The sequence below is a fragment of the Nematolebias whitei genome, chromosome 14 (assembly GCF_014905685.2).
Source record: "Nematolebias whitei isolate Nwh7 chromosome 14, NemWhi1, whole genome shotgun sequence".
Classification (NCBI taxonomy): domain Eukaryota; kingdom Metazoa; phylum Chordata; class Actinopteri; order Cyprinodontiformes; family Rivulidae; genus Nematolebias; species Nematolebias whitei.
The window spans coordinates 40,206,204-40,225,791 of record NC_056511.1 but is presented as its reverse complement, the minus strand read 5'-3'; the positions used below and the strand labels follow the sequence as shown (position 1 = coordinate 40,225,791).

At 39.8% G+C, this 19,588-nt stretch overlaps 1 protein-coding gene across 1 annotated transcript in view; it reads left to right on the top strand.

Moving 5' to 3' along the window:
* LOC119420313 (ephrin type-B receptor 4a) overlaps nucleotides 1–19,588 on the top strand; it is an 80,766-nt gene that overhangs the window by 25,344 nt on the left and 35,834 nt on the right. Inside the window, exons 2-3 of the mRNA XM_037687702.1 lie at nucleotides 11,953–12,023; nucleotides 16,767–17,054. Coding sequence (XP_037543630.1) covers nucleotides 11,953–12,023; nucleotides 16,767–17,054 — 359 coding nt within the window. The remainder of the gene's footprint in view (nucleotides 1–11,952; nucleotides 12,024–16,766; nucleotides 17,055–19,588) is intronic.

The window sequence follows — 19,588 nt, the reverse complement described above, 5'->3', positions numbered from 1 at the left end:
ACTTTCAGCATATGCCGACATGTTGCTGATACATTAGGCATAAGTTACAGGTATGTGACAGATAAGTTATGCAAAAGTTCACATACGTTGCATCTAAGTTACTCACAAGTTGACGTACGTCAGAAACCAGCAGGGCAGTTGTGAAGCATATGTATATTTCTAACTTATGAGCAACTTCCTTCTAACACATCTGTGACTTATATCAGACATTTCCATAACATATATATAGACATTTTTAATGTATAGCTGATGACTCTAGAACTTAATTTAACGTGTTTATAACTTACAACTAGCACGTCTGCCAGCGTATTGAGGTTCAGCTATATATAGGGTGCAAAGGATGAGCAACTCGTTCACTTTGCTGGACCCATGAGGTGCTGCTGTCATGAGCTTGTCAGAATACGCTCCAACATGCTACGTTCAACGTAAGATACGCTAACGGTTCGCATAAGTTGTCTCAACCGTTCTAGTGTGACAGGGCTCTAAAACGCAAGCAGCATTTTGTACAACCTGCAAATGTTGAAGAGACAACTGATCTATGCTCATGTAAAATGATTTACAATGTCCATGTTGAAATAACAGCAAGAAAAACTTATTTGAAATCTTTTCTAAAGTAGTAAGCCTTCAAGGTGAGATCTCACTGGGCTCTGAGGATTAGCAACTAGTCGGCGAGTGGCATTCGCAAGGAAGTCCCTGAAATTTCTTAAAACTTTCGCTAGGATTCTCAATTTTCTTGTGTGTGTTGTAGAGGTTTTTAGTTTTGTTTTTTTGAATTTTGAACATATTCACAATATTTGTAAGACTAACTTTCTCTCAAAATGGCCAGTGGATGGGCGTGAGTGTTTCAAATCCTTCTCAGTTTAGTTTCCAAAAATGTGAAATTGCCAGAGCTATAGTTTGACCCCTAAATGGAAGCCTCAAAATCTGAGATCCTGGAGCTGGCGGGGGACACGGCTCGTGGTGGCGGAGGGACGGGATCGTCCCTCGCACCTGCAGTTGGCTGTCCGCGGCGGCGGGGATCTCAGCAGGCTGCTGGGAGGAGTGGTCATCGCTCTGGGAGGCGCTCTGGGAGGCGTTCTGCCCGGCGTTCGGGCAGTCCTGCAACCCGGGGGAGCCGGGGGCCAGCTGGGTCTAGGTGGACGGATCGGACGGCATCTGCACCCACTTTCTTGGGATCCATTGTGGGATGGACCTTTTCAAGAGATCCTTCCTGTCTACAGCCATCAGTATCTATAACATCTCTTAATGAAATGAGGATAATGAGTTACAACAACAAATAATTTCCCTTTGTGATTAATGAAGTATTTTGAATTGAATTGAATTGAATATTGGTCTTACACTTGGGTCCCATCTTGAATTTTGAACGAAAAGCTTAGGAGACTGTTAGCGTGTACAGCAGGAGGTTAGTTGTACTATTAGCAGTAAATGGCTAGCTTAAAAACAGAGGCAGATAAACAGCAAAAAGAAAACAGGAAAACAGCAATTAAGAGACAGAAATGGCAAAACATTAGCAAGTGGACAAAAAAATGCAAGCTAAGATCCGAAACTAGTGAAATGCTTGCAAAGAGCAGAGAAAGTTTGCTGTAAAAACGAAAAACTAGCTAAGTGCTTAAAGAACGTGCAAACTCAGAACCAGAAGTAGTGATCTGCTTGCAAGATGCAGGAAAACAAGAAGAAAAACCTCACTGAACTAAAACACTGGAGCAGCCAGTTACAGCACAAGCTATGCTAACGAGACGTTAACTTGTGCTTGCTATATTGGAAAGACCTTTATAGCTGCTTGCTATAGTAGAGAGCATAGCTGCCTTCCAAGCAGTTGAGTCAGGTTAGATTCCTGGCCATTGCAGTCAATTGCTGTTCCATGACGTTTGGCTGACAAAGCTCAGTGGTTAAGTGCCACAGCCTTGTAATCCTGAGGCCACTGGTTCGAGCCCACATTGTGTCTAAAAAGGCCAAATCCTTCATATGAGTTCAGTCGCTGTAGTAACCCCTAAAGAAGGGAGTAACCGAAAAAAACAGTAGTTTGATCAAATATGTCTGGTCAGTTTAATAAAATTTATAAACCTAATTAACTAAAACATTACTTTGACCTAATGTTCATTTCAACATCTCCAATGTGGCTTGTTGAAATAACTGTTAGTGCAACAGACAACTTTGTTATAGTAGAAAACATATTTACGTCCTCTTTCTCGTGCCCCAAAATTGATTAACTGTTGTTTGTTTGGAAACTTAGTTTTTAATTTCCTTTCAGATGTTATCAGTAAAAACGTTGTCGAGCCCAGCTATGAATGGTATGAAAGATGGCCTGAGTGGGAAGAGATACAGTAAAAACAGTGATGACACCAAAGTTTAAATTCTGACCTCCCAAGACAAGTTAACATATGTTCTTAATTCAGTTAGACATTCACATCCTCCAATTCCATTTAAATTTGAGCCCGGATGCTTTCATTTCACCACAACAACTTCACTGATAGTTTATCAAACTGACATGGATAATTTGCTGAAATAACAAACATAAAAAACATTTTACAGTGTGGGATAGTTGGATAGCTGTAGAAATCCCCTTCATTTAACGCTTTAAATCTGTGTCTGAGTGTTAACCATTATCTGTACTTTTCTAAAACCAACAATCTTTTGTTCCAGCTACAACCACCACACCCACACTGATTTACCCTCTGAGTGAAGCTAATGGAGAGTAGCTGGTAGTACTCCCTAAACTCCCTAAAAATCCACCTTTTATCATAGATCATCAAGTAGATTTGTTATCTGGCGTGGTTAAAGAGCCTCTCTGGAGATCCAATGCTGGGAAACTTTACCCCGGCTCCAGTGCTTGGCAGGAAAGCAAATTAAAGCCTCGTCCAAAATCCTGAATTATTAAAATAGTTCATTTTGAACCTGTTTCATGGAGCTACCAAAACACAGCATGTTTTTGATGATACATGCGTTTCATTACAAGACGATGCTAAATTAGATGTGCAGCCAGTTACAGCTGGAGAAGAGTAAACCTTTTATTTTTATTTAAATGATGGCAGGACCCTAACCCATTATGACTGGAAGCAGCATGTACTGTAGTTTTTACCTTTTAATCCTGTAGCACAATCATATCTACACATTTTAGACACACAAGCATTTTTAAACTAAAAGAAAATAATTTCAAACTACAGGAATGTCATTTCCTGTAAAAATGCAGTGTGAATGCTTGTTGCTGAATGATTTTGTTGAAAGCAAGCTAAAGCTTACTTGAAATACATAAATGGCTGAAAAGTAAAATAGAAGCTGAAAGAACTGCAACAAAGCTGATTGTAAAAAAAAGTAGCTGAAATTAGCAAAAAGAAGCTAAAAGTAGCATAAGCATGCAACAATTAGGGGGATAAAAGAAAGTTGAAAGGGGTGTATAAAGCCTGAATTAGTATAAAAAAGATAAAAGTAACACAAAAACCTGAAATTAGAAGAAAGGAGTTTAACAGAGAATAAAACAGCTAAAATTAGCAAAAGAAGCTATAAGTAGTATAAGCATGTTAAAATTGGTGGCAAAAATGGCTGAAAGAGGTGTAAAAAGCCTGAAATAGCAGGAAAAATCGATAAAAGGAACACAAGAAATCAGATATTAGAATAAATGAATTTAACAGAGAGCAAAACAGCTAAAATTAGCAGAAAATCAGCTGAAAGTATCCGAAAAAGCACAAAAAACTGCATTTACCCAATAAAGCTGAACAAGCACAAAAAAACAAATAGGCAGAAAGAAGCTGAAAAAAGCACATAAGAGCTTAAAATTAGCCAAAAAGCTGAAATTATCAGAAAAAGCTGAAATTAGATGAATGGATATGACATTGACAGAAAGAAGCAAAAATGATCTTTAAAAAAAAATGAAAGAACAAAACTGAAATAGGAAGAAAGGAGCAGGAAAACTGAATTATTTATTTATTTATGTACTTATTTTAAAAGTTGAAATGAGCTGAAAGAAGTAGAAAATAGCAGGAACAAGCCGAAAAACGTTCAACCAGAACAACAGCTGAAATGAGCAGTAAAACACTGTAAACGGCACACAGGGTTTGAAGCATGTGAAGAGAGCTCCACTCATTTTGAAAAAGCTAAATATTTCAAAACTTTTAAAATAATACACAAAGCCAGAGCAAGAGTGTCTGCATGAGCTGAACGTTTTGATTCATGGATTGTTGAAATAGAACAAAAATTGCAATTCGATGCCAAAAAATGTACGGGAAAAAACAAATCTCAATAGTGTGAATGATTTTTAAACATGCACACTATTAAGCAAAACTTTTAAATGTTTATCTTTATTTTTAAATACCTTGGCCACCGTTAGATTGTCCTGAATACCCTGACTTCTTATCCGCTCAAGATACTTTAATGAGACTTTATACACATATGCATCATCACTAAATGGAGTGTGACATATACTTCTCATCACACCAACTTCAAGGTCAAGATCACAAATCAAGGTCACATGTTTTTGCTTGTCCGACCCATAACTTTCGATCCGCTCAAGATAATTTAAGAAAACTTGATACACTTATGCATCATCGCTGGACAGCACATTATATTTTTATCACTCCAGCTTCAAGGTCAAGGTTGCAAATTAAGATCAAAGCTACAAGAAGTTTTTTGTTCATCTGGGGCTAAACTTCTGAACCACTGTAGATCATTTAATGAAACTTCATGCACATTTATACCACATCTTTTCATCACCACCACTCTAAGGTCAAGGTCACAAATCAAGGTAGAAGATTATACACAGTATATGTTTGCCATAAATTGCTGTATAATGGTTTGTTGACGGGAGTAAAATGTGCTTGGTGTGGCACTCTTGTTACACTGTTGCAAAAGCATTACTGCCTGGTCTTTGAGTTAGTTGTTGTTTTGTCTTTAGTTTGAATTTGTGCGTTGGATAAGTGTAATACAGAAGTAAAGAGCAGAAGTTCTACTTTATAATAGGACCCTGGCTTTGTGTTACTAACCAGAGTATTTGGCAGAGAGTGAAATGACTCATTTAGCGTAGCTTTAATGTTGAAAAAGACACTGATTGCTCATTTGTTTTTTTAACATTTGTTATCTGTTAATCCCATATGCTGTGACATCTCGTCCCCTTCTTGGATTCCTCTCTGTCATTATCCCCTCGTCTCCATTTCTCTAGGTGCACGAGGGTAATTGGCACTCTGTTTCTTTAATTAAAATACGGTCTAATTGAAGCTGAAGCAGGCCAAATGTTCATAGGTCTATAATTTCTCTATCACACTCCAGAGCCACGGAGAAAGTGGAAAATGGGGAGGGAGAGAGTATGTCATGAAGAAATTAATCTACAAGTCAAGAACAGTGAATGTTCTTAAAAGGAAAAGCTTCTCGTCGATTGTGCATGTTTAAAAATATAAACAATTTGTATAACATCCCGTTTTGTTGTTTTTGGTCTCCTTTTCATGAAGGAAACGATGCGTTTTTCTTTTTGTTCTTCTCACGTTTTGATGGTTAAAATAAAACTAGTCAGCCAGCCCTAATCTCTCAACCCACCAACTTCACACAATGCCATCTCAGTTTCTCAGCTTCAGTAAATTTGGCTCATGTCCATATTTTAATGTTTTTTTCTTCTTCTTTATTTTAATCCCAACGTTCAGATACAGCCGCCCTGCTAGTCCCCATATCAGTTCAGACGTCTCTAGTGTCTCCTAATGTTGACAGCTGTCCTGTAATTACTGTACAATCGTTTGTTTTGGGTGTTAAATACAGCCAGATGACGAATATTCATTGTTCCAACATTTTCTAGCACTCGGGGCAGATTTCCTGCGGTGGGTGGCCATCGCTGCAGAAAGAATGTAGGGGAAAAGCCAGCTTCCTCTAACAGGACTTGAGACCGTGTTTTGTTCAGCGAAAGGCATGGCCGTGCAAGCACATAATAGAAGCCCTCGCTGTCTCGTATAAACACCCTCGCTCACGCATCCTGCCTCATAAAGCTTAATGATAGAGCAGTGATAAACAGTGATTACTGTACCTGGGAAGGGGGGACGTTTCCTTTCCACACCTTAATCATCTTATGAGCAGTGAGGCAGGTGTGCATCTCAAAGAGGAAGACTGGGGGAGTCCGCTCAGTCAGGTGCTGAAGGTGTTTATAAATTACGCTGTAGTAAACTCAAAGTTCACAAAACGTGAGGAAAGCCCCGGGCTGAACTCCGTCACCCTATTATCCTCTTTCCTCGTTTTGCTTTTTGCAGAATTTCCATTCTTCCTCTTAGATGGTTTCTTTTTAAGCTGGTGGGCTTCTGTGGTTTTGAAGTGAAAGAGGCTTAGAGGCATGCCTGGTGCTGTTTCTTAAGAAGAAAAACCCACAAGGAGAGTAAAATGAGAAAAACAGGTAAAGCGGAGGGAAAAGTCAGTGATTAGAGTCACATCACATGTACCGTTTTACCTCACAGTGAGACGCAATGACAGAGCCGCTGCATATGCAGCCCTGATGATTAGTGACTCCCATGTCATCGCTTTCATTCGCCGTGTGCTCCAGACAGCTCACCCGCATGATGAGAACAGAAAAATGTCTGAGCTGAAATGCAGGAAGGAAGATTTAAGCCACTCGGCTGCGTGGTAGAGACATGGAATCACGGAAAAGACTATTTCAATTTTTGTTTTCTCATTATAAAATCTAGAATGAGGGAAAATGTAGCCTATTCTGTGGGAATTTGAAACATATGGGTAAAACTAACTATTTATAGTTTGAAACTCATTTCCTGCTGTTGTCCCTATAGCCATTCACTTACGCCTACTTCTTGGCCCTTAATGTAAAGTTGCAAAGAGTGATGGTCAAACTTTACATTACTTCAAAAAGTCAATGTGCCATCGGCTGTTGCAGATCCTTTTTACATAAACAGTCGCATCATTAATACGCCCCATATATGGCGTGTTAAAACAGTCTTCAAGCCTGCAACAAATTTCCCATAAACATTATACACGTGTGTATATATATATATATATATATATATATATATATATGTAAGCCTCTCTGGCCAGATTATACCTCCATGATATCAGTAGCGATGAGTCATGACAGTACACAATAATTACTTAATTTTTCAACATTTTGTTAGGTGTTCAGCTTTGTCAGGTTCATTAAGACAGATAACTAACTTAAATCTTTAAACTCTAAACATTTGGTATGAAGGGTATGAATTGTCAAATTATAGAAGCTATCATCTGGCCACTTGGTACACCCCCGGGTACTGTTTGGTCTGGGACCGTTTATCCCCTGGGGTATACTCTGGACTGGGCTCAACTAAAACGGGTTTAATCTGGATAGGGGTTAATTTGGCCAACTATATTTGTCCCAAACCCAGGTAAATGGTGAGGGTTGCTTCAGGAAGGATGTCAGACATAAAATACTTTTACAAAAATAAACATTTGAGTTTGTCCAAGCGACACTATTGGATCATTCAAGGCCCAGGTTAATGGCGACTGCTACCGGTGCTGTTGACAAAGACCTTGAGGAGGGAAACATGTCAGGAGACAGGAGAAGGTAAGGAAAGTCAAGAGTGTAGGACTGAGGGTAGCTACTGTTAAGCTAGGGACAACGATAGGTAAAGGTAGGGAGCTAACTAATGTGATGCTGAGAAGGAAGGTAGATGCTTTATGCACACAAAAGATCAAATAAAATAACTTGACATTAAAACTATACATTCCAATGTTTAAATAGTACTACTGCATTAATGGATAAATATACTATTTTTTACCATTGCATGCTTGGTAGAATAACAACAATACTAATCATAATCATTAGTGCACATCAGACTGGACCTTATAATGGTTGCAGTGACAATACACCAGAATGCACTTGCCTAAATATTACAATATCTTTAAATAGTTTTTAACAGAAAATACTCAATGCATGCGTAGCTCATGCTGCTTTGTTCTGAAGTGTACCCCTAACTATTTAAGATTTTAAGGACTAGAAAGCATTCTTTTTATTTTATCTTTCTTTAAAGGAATGGGACACACTTCCATTGGCTCGATGTGCAAAATGTAGGAGTAGGAATAAAAGATGAGGAGAAATGGGAACGAGTCAGATTACATTACTTGTTTTCATTAAGCATCTGTTGTAATTTTGGTAAATGGTGCTTCAAAAAATGTTCACGTTGCAGTTAATATGCCCTACCAAACCAATTTTATGCAATAAATCATCATTATCTTTCTGGAAATTAGAACCTTAATTTTTCCTCAATAAGTCAGTAAAGAAACTGGACAAACTTGATTTCCCGTAGTCAAGAGAGGTACACTTTTAATATTCAAATACGCCGTTATATTTGCATTGAATCCAACCCTGAAGGCAACGTTTGCAACATTTTAGTGTTAACTGTGCCCGATCATAATCTTGCAGTTCTGTTCATCAGTGTAAACCAGCATCTGCTTTAGGCCAGCTGTAGCTTTAACAGCCACATTTATCTCTACGGGAAGCACGGGTCACTTTCTAGTTTATCTAAGGTCTTTTTTTATGTGTGTGCATTCATGTGTGTTTTATTTGTATTTCTGACTGCTTCTCGTGTCATACAGAACCACAGAAATAAGTGTGGGCATCGCCCCCTTTTTTTTGTAAAATATTGCATGATATTGCTGAGCAGTGATGTGCAAAATTTATTCTAACACTGTATGAGTACTGTATATCTCCAGCTTACACGGTAATCATGAATTAATGATTTTGGCAGCAGTTTATCGCAGTGACGGTCATAGCCATCAATCTGTGGATGTGGCAGGAAAAATATTTTAGACGTAAATAATTTTTTTCTCTGTAGGTTGCAGCTAATGATTCCTCTGTATTCATGTTTAATCTATCATCTACCACCTTGTGCATGTGCGTATAGTCTTTTTCCACATTTGTGTATTCTGCTTCTTTTTTGATTATTTCTTTTTATGTATATATATATATATATATATATATATATATATACACATAATTAGAACATTCTACTGAATGCTTCAAATTTCCCCTGGTATTAATAAAGTATCTATCCATCCATCCATCTATTTATCTATTATCTATCTATCTTTATCTACTGATCGATCGATCGATCAAAACATGCATGACGTTTACATCATGATCAATCGATGGATAGATAGATGGATAGATGGATGATCAATTGCATTGTTTATTTTAGACCCGTGTTTATTGCCCCCATTGCTGAGTCTGTTCATCCATGCTTGTTTTGATCTTGATAACTTAAAAAATATGTGAGGTACCAACTTCTATTTTGGTGTATGTAAGTGTACTAAAGGTATCCTGATGCATGCTCATGTATTAAAGGTCACTATAGAAAACTGTGCAGCCAAATCAAAATCCAAGATGGCCACCACCACACAGCTATTGTTTTTTTTTTACCATTGGATTTGGCCCTGATCGGCTTGAATCATTGTAGGTTCAGTCTTTCCATTGAGTGATTCCACCTGCTGCAGCTCTGTTCTTAGTACCTCCTCGACAGCGGTTCTAAGTGAGCCAAGTTGAACTCGAGGTTTGACTTCAGGGTCTTGATGGGCCTGAGAAAGATTTCAGTCATGAGAGTGTCTCCTTCACAAGAATCAAACTCACAATTTTTAAAATTTCACAACCTCAGCATTTAATATTAACTAAAAAAAGTAAATGGTATACCATTATGGTATACATTATACCATCTACACCTCAGATGCAGGAAGAGAGCCACCTACATCATGAAGGACCTCACTCACCCAGCACACACTTTTTGCCCCGCTCTCCTCAGGCAGGGGGTTGAGCATTAAGTGTAGAACCACTAGACTGAGGAACAGCTTCTACCCTGAGGCTGTTAGACTCATGATTATCTAACCAGGATAATACTGTGAAAAAACTCGCACCATGAAGCTGCTGATTTGTTTCATGCTGCTGTGTTCATTTGTACTCATCTGGTCACACAGACTCATGTTCGTGCTGCTGTTTGGCTTATTGTTTGTGTACTACTAGTGCTTAGCCTATTTTAGTTGACTTGTTTCTTAGTTCATAACTTAGCTCTTATTACCGTTTTTCTTTTACGTTTTATACTTGTCTTGGATGTAACTGGGACCCTGTGCACACAATTTCGTTCCACCTCATCACATGTGGTGCAAATGACAAATACAGAACTTGAACCTTAAAACGGCAGCGCGTAAACCAAACCTTGGTATGTTGTGTTGCAGCCATTTCTGTTTCTTGGCTGACGGCAGAATTCAGACAAAGCTAGGCCTAGTAGACTTACAGTAATTTACGTGCTCCAACAGGCAGAGGAAAGGTGGTTTTGACTGATCCTTGGCATTTTTGGATACCATGGCAGAGGATGGAGAGTGTTTTCTGATTTTATTTCACTTTTTGTCTGTCACTGTGGGGTGTTTAAATTATGTGGCTGAAGTTTTGCGAGCCAGCACTATGACGGTTGCACCCACATCAAGGTGTCACACAAGTTATACAGAGAGCCACCAAGACTGTGTGGAGCCAAGTAGAGTTGAAAAAAGTCATGGTGAGACTGGACAATGGAAAATAGACTTGTGTAAACTGGCCACCCCAATCATTTGAGGAAACTATGATGTATTTATGTTGCTTTAAATGATAGCTTCTTCAAATGATTGGGGTGGCCAAATATTAATCTGTGGGGGCCATTGACCACCCCTTGGCTCCACCATTGCTCCTGGTGGAGGATAAAATTGCTTCCTCCACTCACCAGGATCTGTCACTCTGTGCTGCCTCGGACAAAAAAAAAAAACTACCGGTACTTCTGTTCTTCTCCACAGTGTAACTCCTACCCACTTGAAAGTCTTGCACCAAAAACTTTAAGGTTTACTTGCATTCCCTGTTCAATTCCTGTGCAGAAAGACACTCATCTCCAAATCTACAACAATTTACTTTTCAAACCCCTCAGTGATGAGGTACTTCAGCTTACCGCTTGTTCTTTATGTGAAGCTCTGCTAAAATCTGTCAGGTTGAAAGGAAAAATAAAACTTTAAGCCTAAATACCGTAGAAATCATATCACGGAGACGGTATTTTATTTATTTATTTTCTACAGAAGAGTTTTATGATTGCATTTGTGTGTTATTGTTGTGCATTGTGTGATTATGGGATGCTGACCTACCTGTCAGGTCCTGTATATGTAGCTTATTCAACAAAGACCCTAATAACCTCAGTGATAACCCTGCAGTGAAACCCCCTCGAGCTCCAACCAGAATCAATTTCATGAAGGCGCTCTCCTTGATCAGAACCACATTAAATCTTGTTTATTGGTACGAGCAAACCACCCGACCCTTGAAAAAGGCATCTTCAGGGAACAGGTAGGGTTTAAAAAACCAGTCTGTGACAGAAACCTCACCCCATCAGTATAAACATAAGATATGTACACTAGAACAAAACGGATGAAAAGATTCACTCGAACCAAGGTGCGCCTCAGGTTACACGTGGTTCTGGTTTTATCAGGATACCGAATCTTGCAGAGCATCTCAGATTGTTTGTGAGCTTGCAGGCTGCCTCTCAAAAGCTAACGAAAAAATCAATCCTATTGTGATCACAGATTGTAACAGGAAGGGCTTAAATCTTGGCATGCATGTATCCAAGTCTACGTGAGGGTGGTGGATTCTGCTGCTGAGCTCGTTCCTGCTCCCCCTGGGCCGAAGCAGAGTCCTCATCACGTTCAGCGTGACCGCAGGCATCAGAGACGACGTCGGGGAATAACAACAAACATTAGAGGAAAAAGCATTCTGAAGAGTGGTGGAAACGTTCTGTGTGGACGTAATTGACTGCTGAAACTCCATCTTCCACCGTAATCCAAGTATAAGCCCTGGCTCATACTTGGCAGAGGACTTGGGACTTGAAATATGTTCCTTCTGTCGTTTTGATTTGTTTCTATGAATGTAAATTAGCTTTAAACGTGTCATTTGCTCATTTCCCCTCAGCCTATGGCTTCATTTTTTTTTTATTTCTTCCTTTGCAGAGGTCCTGATGAACACTAAAGCAGAAACATCTGATCTCAAATGGACCATCTTCTCCCAAGACAAATCAGAGGTATGTAACCCCGGCGTCGCTATCTGTATTCCAAACACAAAGCTGGTGGCGACTGCAGATCTTTGGCCTTCGGCTGTTCCTTCGTTACTTTCTCATAAACAAAACCCTTATATGGCAACCGAGTGACAGAATAAAGAAAACACCGCACTGACTGCGCCGTTTAAGTCTATTGAAAGCAGATGCTCTGATACATCCCATCAACAGTGGAGTCACAGTGACTGGCTGCCCACAATTTTTGTTCCCGCTGCCAGAAAAAGACATATTTGTAATTCGATCAGCTGAAGAGTGGTTACTGCGGTATTTCTGGTGATCAGAACCGCTCCGCTCCCTCATGGCTCTGAAGAAAAACAGTCGCCAACGAATGCCGGGAGGCCAGATTTCAGGGGCCGGACAGACAAAACGTGTTTGCGGTTTTGATTGAGATGTAAAGCAAGAGACGCTCACATCCTTGAAATAGTAAGAGCGGCTATTATCATTTGAAGTCGCTTATCAAAAGCTTTGCGTTGTCAGAAATGTGGCTGGGTGGTTGTTTTATTGTTTTTTTTTCTTTCAACATAAAAGACTACAAAGAGTAATTTAGTCGTTGATGACAAGTCGCGGTGGAAAGACGCCAGGAGTTGTCTGCATCAAGAAAACACAAGACAGAAGAGTTTCCATACGCTTCTTTATTTTTAGAAGTAAAGGACAGTCATACTCTTATAGTAGATTTTTTTTTTGTTGCATCTGACAACCTGATGGATCATTCTGACTTCATGCTTTCAGAAATGAATAACTTTATTTATAGTTCCATTAATAATTCATGTTAAATAAATATATCATTCATTAGAAAACCTCGAGTGTGAAAACATGACAACGGTTAATGAACTCGCCTACTATATATCGACTTACAGCCTGTCAGTGTGTTAACAGCTACAAGTCTACAAAAGTCTTAACATGTGATTGCATATTAGTGTTTATTTTTATGTTGTGTGTCACAGAAAGCTACAAAAAGTGAATGTTTTTATTGTACGACCATTTGACATTGGATGTTTTTTTAACTTTGTCTTGTCAAGACTCTTAACTTCTGATCTGCTCAGGATGATTTAAGAAAACTTCTTACTAATCTACAGCACAACTAGACGGCGTGTCACGAAAGTTTTTCATCACCTCAGCTCCATTGTTGAGGTCCAGTGGCACCCCCAGAATTTTTTTAATGGGAGGGCCTGGGGTGGCACACCAAAACAAAAAGCCAGAGCAGAACTTTAGAACGTTTGTTGAATAATATGTAGATTATTTAACAACTACAGCAATATGGTAGTTAGGGAGTCACCTTTTGGTATACATACATCTACTTTATTTAGATTTTTTTTAACTTGCTGTTATTATTTTCTGAGAAAAGCACAAACACTACTCAACTTATATTTGCCCTCTCTTAAATTTGTATATATATATATATATATATATATATATATATATATATAAATGCATAAAACGCCTTAAGACCCTGCTTCCTAATGTTGAGGACATTAGCTTTAGACTGGTTGTCCTTATTTATGGTGACAAGAATTTAAATTCAATTTTAAATAAAATATCCATCCATCACTGGTGTCCATGTCCAGAAGTCACTGCGTGAGAGGCGAGGGACACCCTGGACAGGTCTCCAGTCCATCACAGAGACACGTAGAGACAAACGAGACAAACAATCATTCACTCTCTCACTCACACCTAGAGGCAATTTAGAGTCACCAATCAGCCTAATATGCATGTTTTTGGTCTGTGGGAAGAGACCGGAGTACCCGGAGAAAACCCACACATGCACGGAGAGAACATGCAAACTCCACCCAGAAAGACCCCCCAGTCGGGATTTGATCTGACGACCTGCTCTCTGAGAAGCACCAGCTCTAACAAATGCACCACCGTGCTGCCCTAAATAAAATATTTGTGTTTTTAACAAAAAATAAATTAAAAAAATAAAACACACGGTCCGTTTTAATGTTCATGAGCTTCTATTAATCCTAAATAGCTAGGAGGAAATTAAAAATGCAAACAGATCAAAATAAGTCAAAATAAATATTTTTGGCCTGGAGGGGCCAGGGGGAGGGGCACCAATTATTTAAGGATGGCCATTTACCCCCCACCCTCAGTGGCGCCCCTGTCAAGGTCACAACTTAAGGTCAAAGTTAAAACGTGGTCTTTGCTTGTCCGGGCCTTTGCCATGGGTTGCTGTATAAATGTTTGTGGACGGGTGTAAAATGTTCCGTATGCATTATTCTTGTTGAAAGTTTAGTCTTGCTGCTTTCTGAAGTTTGAACAAAAAGCCCCTCAAGTTAAGTGTTTGATGAGCCAAAAACATTTAATTCACAGATAAAGCTTCTGCCACTGTGTTTATGTTGGTTTGCATGTTTTGGGGTTGTTTAAATTTTTACATTTTAAGGGTCTTTCTTCCTTTAAGTGGTTTCGACCCGGCTCGGTGTGCTTTGCTTTCTGTAATTCACTCAAACCAGCATCCTGCCTCTCTCCACAGATCTTGTGCAAATGGATTTTCAAAGATTTACATATTTACATAACTGAATTCCTGAGTCTCAACTTCAGCAAATCTGCTAAATTTTGCCCAAAGTATGTACAATTTTTTTCTTGGTCGGCGCTCTTGGGAACACTGCGATGGCGAACATGTTTACTGTTGTCTCAGCAGTCAAACATTAAAGCGTTTGCTTTTGGCTCCTGAGCAAAATGTACATTTCTGACACAAGTTTTTGCCTCGTGAAGATTTGTGAGAACATTTTAGTCTGTGTGTTTGAGGGGTGAAGGCTCTGTCTTGGATGCTGTGTGGAGTCGTGTGCCTTGTTTGACAAGTACGACTTGGATTCCCACTCGCTGTGCTGCGACTCAGTGGGAGGAACGTTTATTTTTCGATTTTAAGTTTCAGCAGGATCAAAATCCACTGAAAGCCAAAATTGTCCCCTGACTCTCTGACAGAAAATAAAAAATCAACAAAGAACTGCAACAATATCAGTTTCAAGTACAAGGAGTTAGGGCTGGGCGATATGACCTAAAATCAATATCACAATATATTGAGCAGTTCACCTCGATAACGATAAATGGACGATAACTGCAACCCCCCACCCCCGAAAATAATGGGATAGGCCGGCATAAATAATTCACAGCCAGTTATATTGATGACATAATTCCCTTTTTATTGCCACTTTAATTAACTTTAAAACTGCAGCCTCTGCAATTAAATGAAGAAAATGTGTACTTGTAGTTGTTAATAATTTTTGAACAAATAAGCACAACTGAACAAATTCAAAAGTATAAAATAACTTTCCTGTAAACACAAAGTATTAAAAATATAATCTCTTATAAATGAAATGGTCACATTTGAGTTGTCAAGTAATCCCTTGCAAATAAAACTAAATAATAAAAAATAAATTTCACATTTGTCATTTGGAAAAGTAAACAATGAGTTGTGCAAATATAATGTCATGTGCAAAGGCCTACCTCTCTGTAAAGGTTGCAGGTGGTGGAAGAGGTTGGGTGTAGTGTCATGGCTTGTCACAACAGTCTTTTGGCATAATTTACACGTGGCTTGTTTTTGTTCAATGTAATCTTTGCTGAACCCAAAATGTTGCCAGACGACTGATGACGCTTTTTTTTTATTTTTTATTTTTTATTAGCTGCCCCTCTTCCTCCTGGACCAGCTCTGCCGCTGCTGCTGCCGCTTCAACTTTCAAAATTTCCTCCATTTTCTCAACCGCACCGTCTCTTTCACTTCTGGTTACAGACTGGATGGGGTGGAGTCACGTGACTACAGCCTGCACGTGGCGCAGCATCTTAAAGGGACATGAGCATAGCTTACGTATACACAGCCAAAAGACAAAACTGCGATTCTTTTTTTAAAACACTGAAAATACCGACATGGGCAAAATGACGTTGATCGTTGTTATAAATTTCGGTGTCGGTTAATTTTCAGTATATTGTCCAGCACTACAAGGAGTCAGCTCCTCTGAGTCCAAGGCCATGGTTCTGGACTGATAGTAGTTCTGGTATCTGGGCGTCTTGTTCCTGAGTGATGTTGGGCTGGAGCGGGAGATGGATGGATGTCCTCAGTAATGAGGGCGTTGCTTCAGCCGGTCGTGGTGAAGAGTTGAGTCGAAAGGCAAAGCTCTAGATTTACTGGTCCGTCTACGTTCCAACCCTCACCTGTGGTCATGAGATTTGGATCAGGACCCAAAGAACGAGATCCTGGATCCATTCAGCTGAAATGAGCTTCCTTTGTTGGGTAGCTGGGCTCAGCCTTAAAGATCGGGTGAGGAGCTCTGTCATCTGGGGGGAGCTCAGCGTAGAGCTGCTGCTCCTTCACATCAAAAGGAGTCAGCTAAGGAGGTTCATCTGATCAGGATCTCCACTGGAAGCCTCTCTGAAGAGGATTTCCAGGCACGTCCCACTGGTAAGAGGCCCAGGGGCAGACCCAGAACTTACTGGAGGGATTGTACATCTTCTCTGGCCTGGGAAAACCTCCAGGTCCCCCCAGGAGGAGCTGGGAAGTGTCATTGGGGAGAGGGAGGTCTGGGTTTCTCTCCTGGACCTCTTGCCTCTGTGACCCAACCACAGATGTTTCTTCTCCATTTAAGATGAAGAAGAAGTTTAAAAAGTACCTACATGGTTGTCTTTACAGGTGAAATAAAACTACTCAGAGGTTTTCTGGATTATATGTGTTTTATTTTATATTTTATGCTCAGTTTGACAACCCTTTGTTCTCTTCAGTCTCAGTGGGAGGAAGTGAGCGGTTTAGACGAGGAGAAAGACAGCGTGAGGACGTTTCAGATCTGCCAGACTGAAAGCTCGTCCAGCCAGTGGCTGCGCAGCGGCTTCATCCAGAGACGAGGAGCCTCTCAGGTCTACGTGGAGCTGAGGTTCACCATGATGGAGTGTTCCTCCAGGAGCACGCACCACCGCAGCTGCAAAGAGACCTTTAACCTCTACTACTACCAGGCGGACTCCAACGAGGCCACGGCCACCTTCCCACCCTGGATGGAGAACCCCTACACCAAGGTACGCACATGCACGCTCCATTTTTTTTATTTTATTTTTTATACTCAAACATTAAAAGACTATTTTTGTTTATTTGCTTGAGGAGATCCAATTACTGCGTCATTTCATGTTTAATCAATTGAGCCAACATCAATATTTTAAAGGGATTTTTTTTGTTACCAAGCAGCTGGGAAGATCGTTTTATTAAAAAGAGAAAACAAAGCACCAACTTTGTAATCATTAAAAGTTTGATTTTCGTGAGATAAGATGGAAACCATCACAATCAAATCAATAAAAGCTTTTCTCTTTCTCGCTTTTCTCTCGATTGTACTTCAAACCTAATGTTTTCACCTCAAACTTTGTGGAGAAATACTTTTCCAAGCAGCCGAGGCTAAACCAAGAAAAAGTCATTAAATTTTAAAACTTGGATTTTTTTTTTCTCAGTCTAAAGATGAGAAGTTACATTTTACATGTTTATTCCCTCTAATCATCATGAGCACACATGGGGTTCCAGCTGATAAACTTGTTTTTGTCACTTTAAAGAAACATACATCTTTTTACGTTTGGACACATTTTTTAAAACGATTCTCTGCTTTTATGGCCTGAAATCTTCTGAGTGATAGACAGCATGAGGATTGTTAATAATGGCCAAGGCTTATGCAGGGAATACATATTTTAAAATTATTTATTTTATTCCACTTTTTGCTTTATTTTTTACACATTTTACATGTATTCAAAGCTTTATGTTATATATATTTTTACTGAACGCATTTCATCAGTTTTATTATTTTTCCACGTTAGTGTTTCACAAAATCGAAGCAAACCTCATTTTAAATCTCGTTTGGTCTGCAAGGAGTCAGCCCATTTCAACATGGCTGACATGCTGCCCAGTTGTTACCATATTTTCCGCCGTACACATCGCACCGCCCTATAAGTCGCATCAGTCCAAATATGACTAATAAAGTGGAAAAAATCCATAAATACGTCGCATCGCCGTGTAAATCGCATCTATTTTACGTCACCGCTGACAACCCGGAAATGTGGGCCGGTGTGCCAAAAATCGATGGGCTGCCAAATGGCGGCCGCAGGAGCGTGCACGGGAGGACTTTAACAAGAATGAACAAGATTAACACTTAAAAACACTTATTTATTTGCTCGAAATTATAGTAAAGGTGTGTCTCAGTGTAACTTTACCTTAATTAATGCACTTTGACGGTCAAATCAGCTGCATTTCAAAAGCCGATTCGCGGCCATGGGAGCGTTTACAGGAGGACTCGCTGTGCATTTCTTCGAAATTTAATAAGAAAATGACCTAAAAACAATTATTTGTTTACTCGAAATGATAGCAAAGCCAACTTCCATTTTGGTGTGTGGCTGCATCGAGGCGTAAGAAAGGCCACTATTGAAAATTGCGTTGCCGCATCAAAGTCCAAGATGGCCACCATATATGTAATCCATCCAACCTGATTATTTGAGGAAACTATGCTTTCTAGTTTTTATATTGCTTAAATGTTTAGTTTCCTGAAATGATTGGACTCCACTATTTCACCTGATGTTAGAAGAAAAAAAATCCTCCACTTGCCAGGATCCGTCACTCTGCGGTGCCTCAGACAAACAGACACAAATCTGCCTCTGTTCTTATACATCAGGTGTCAAACTCAAGGCCTGAGTGCCAAATATGGCCCTTGTAAACATCTTATCTGGCCCCCAAGATGACATTTTATGTGCAAGACATTTTTATTGCCTCTCATTTTGCCTTAAAAACACTGAGCATGCTTTGTTCCTGCAGACCTCTCCTGAAAGTTGGACAACTTGCAGCTGAATTTCTCAGAAATCTTTGATTTTCACGTGGTTCAAGCATCAGAGAACGTCAAATGAGACCAATCAAACTCATGTTCAGGGATTTGCAACCAAGAACAGATGACAAGTTAATGCATTGATTAAAACTGGTCCTTAGTTTGAACGGATTTTAAAAGTTTGGCCCCCTCTTATAACTGGGTTTGTTCTTGCATTCCCTGTTCAACTACAGTCCAGAAGAACACTCATTTGAAAAGCTACAAACATTCACTCTTCAAATCCCTCAGAGTCGAGGGACATCAGCGTGTTTGTTAGTTTCTAAATGTCCTGTTTGGTAAAGTGTTTGACAGGAGCTAGGAATGAGACCAATCAGTCTAAACTGTGAGTGGACTGCTTTGAAATATCCATCCATCCATTATTTTCACCTACTTCTTCCTCTTTGGGTCACCGGGGCCCATGTCCAGCAGTCACTGTGCGAGGAGCGGGGGACACCCTGGACAGGTCTCCAGTCCGTCACAGGGACACATAGAGACAAACTAGACAACCATTCACTCTCTCACTCACACCTAGGGACAATTTAGAGTTACCTGTCAGCCTAACATGCATGTTTTTGGTCTGTGGGAGGAAACAGGAGTATCCGGAGAAAACACACTTGCACAGAGAGAACAAACTCCACCCAGAAAGGTCCTTGATTGGGATTTGAACCAGGGTAACCTGCTCGCTGAGAGGCAGCAGCTCTACTAACTGCGCCACCGTGC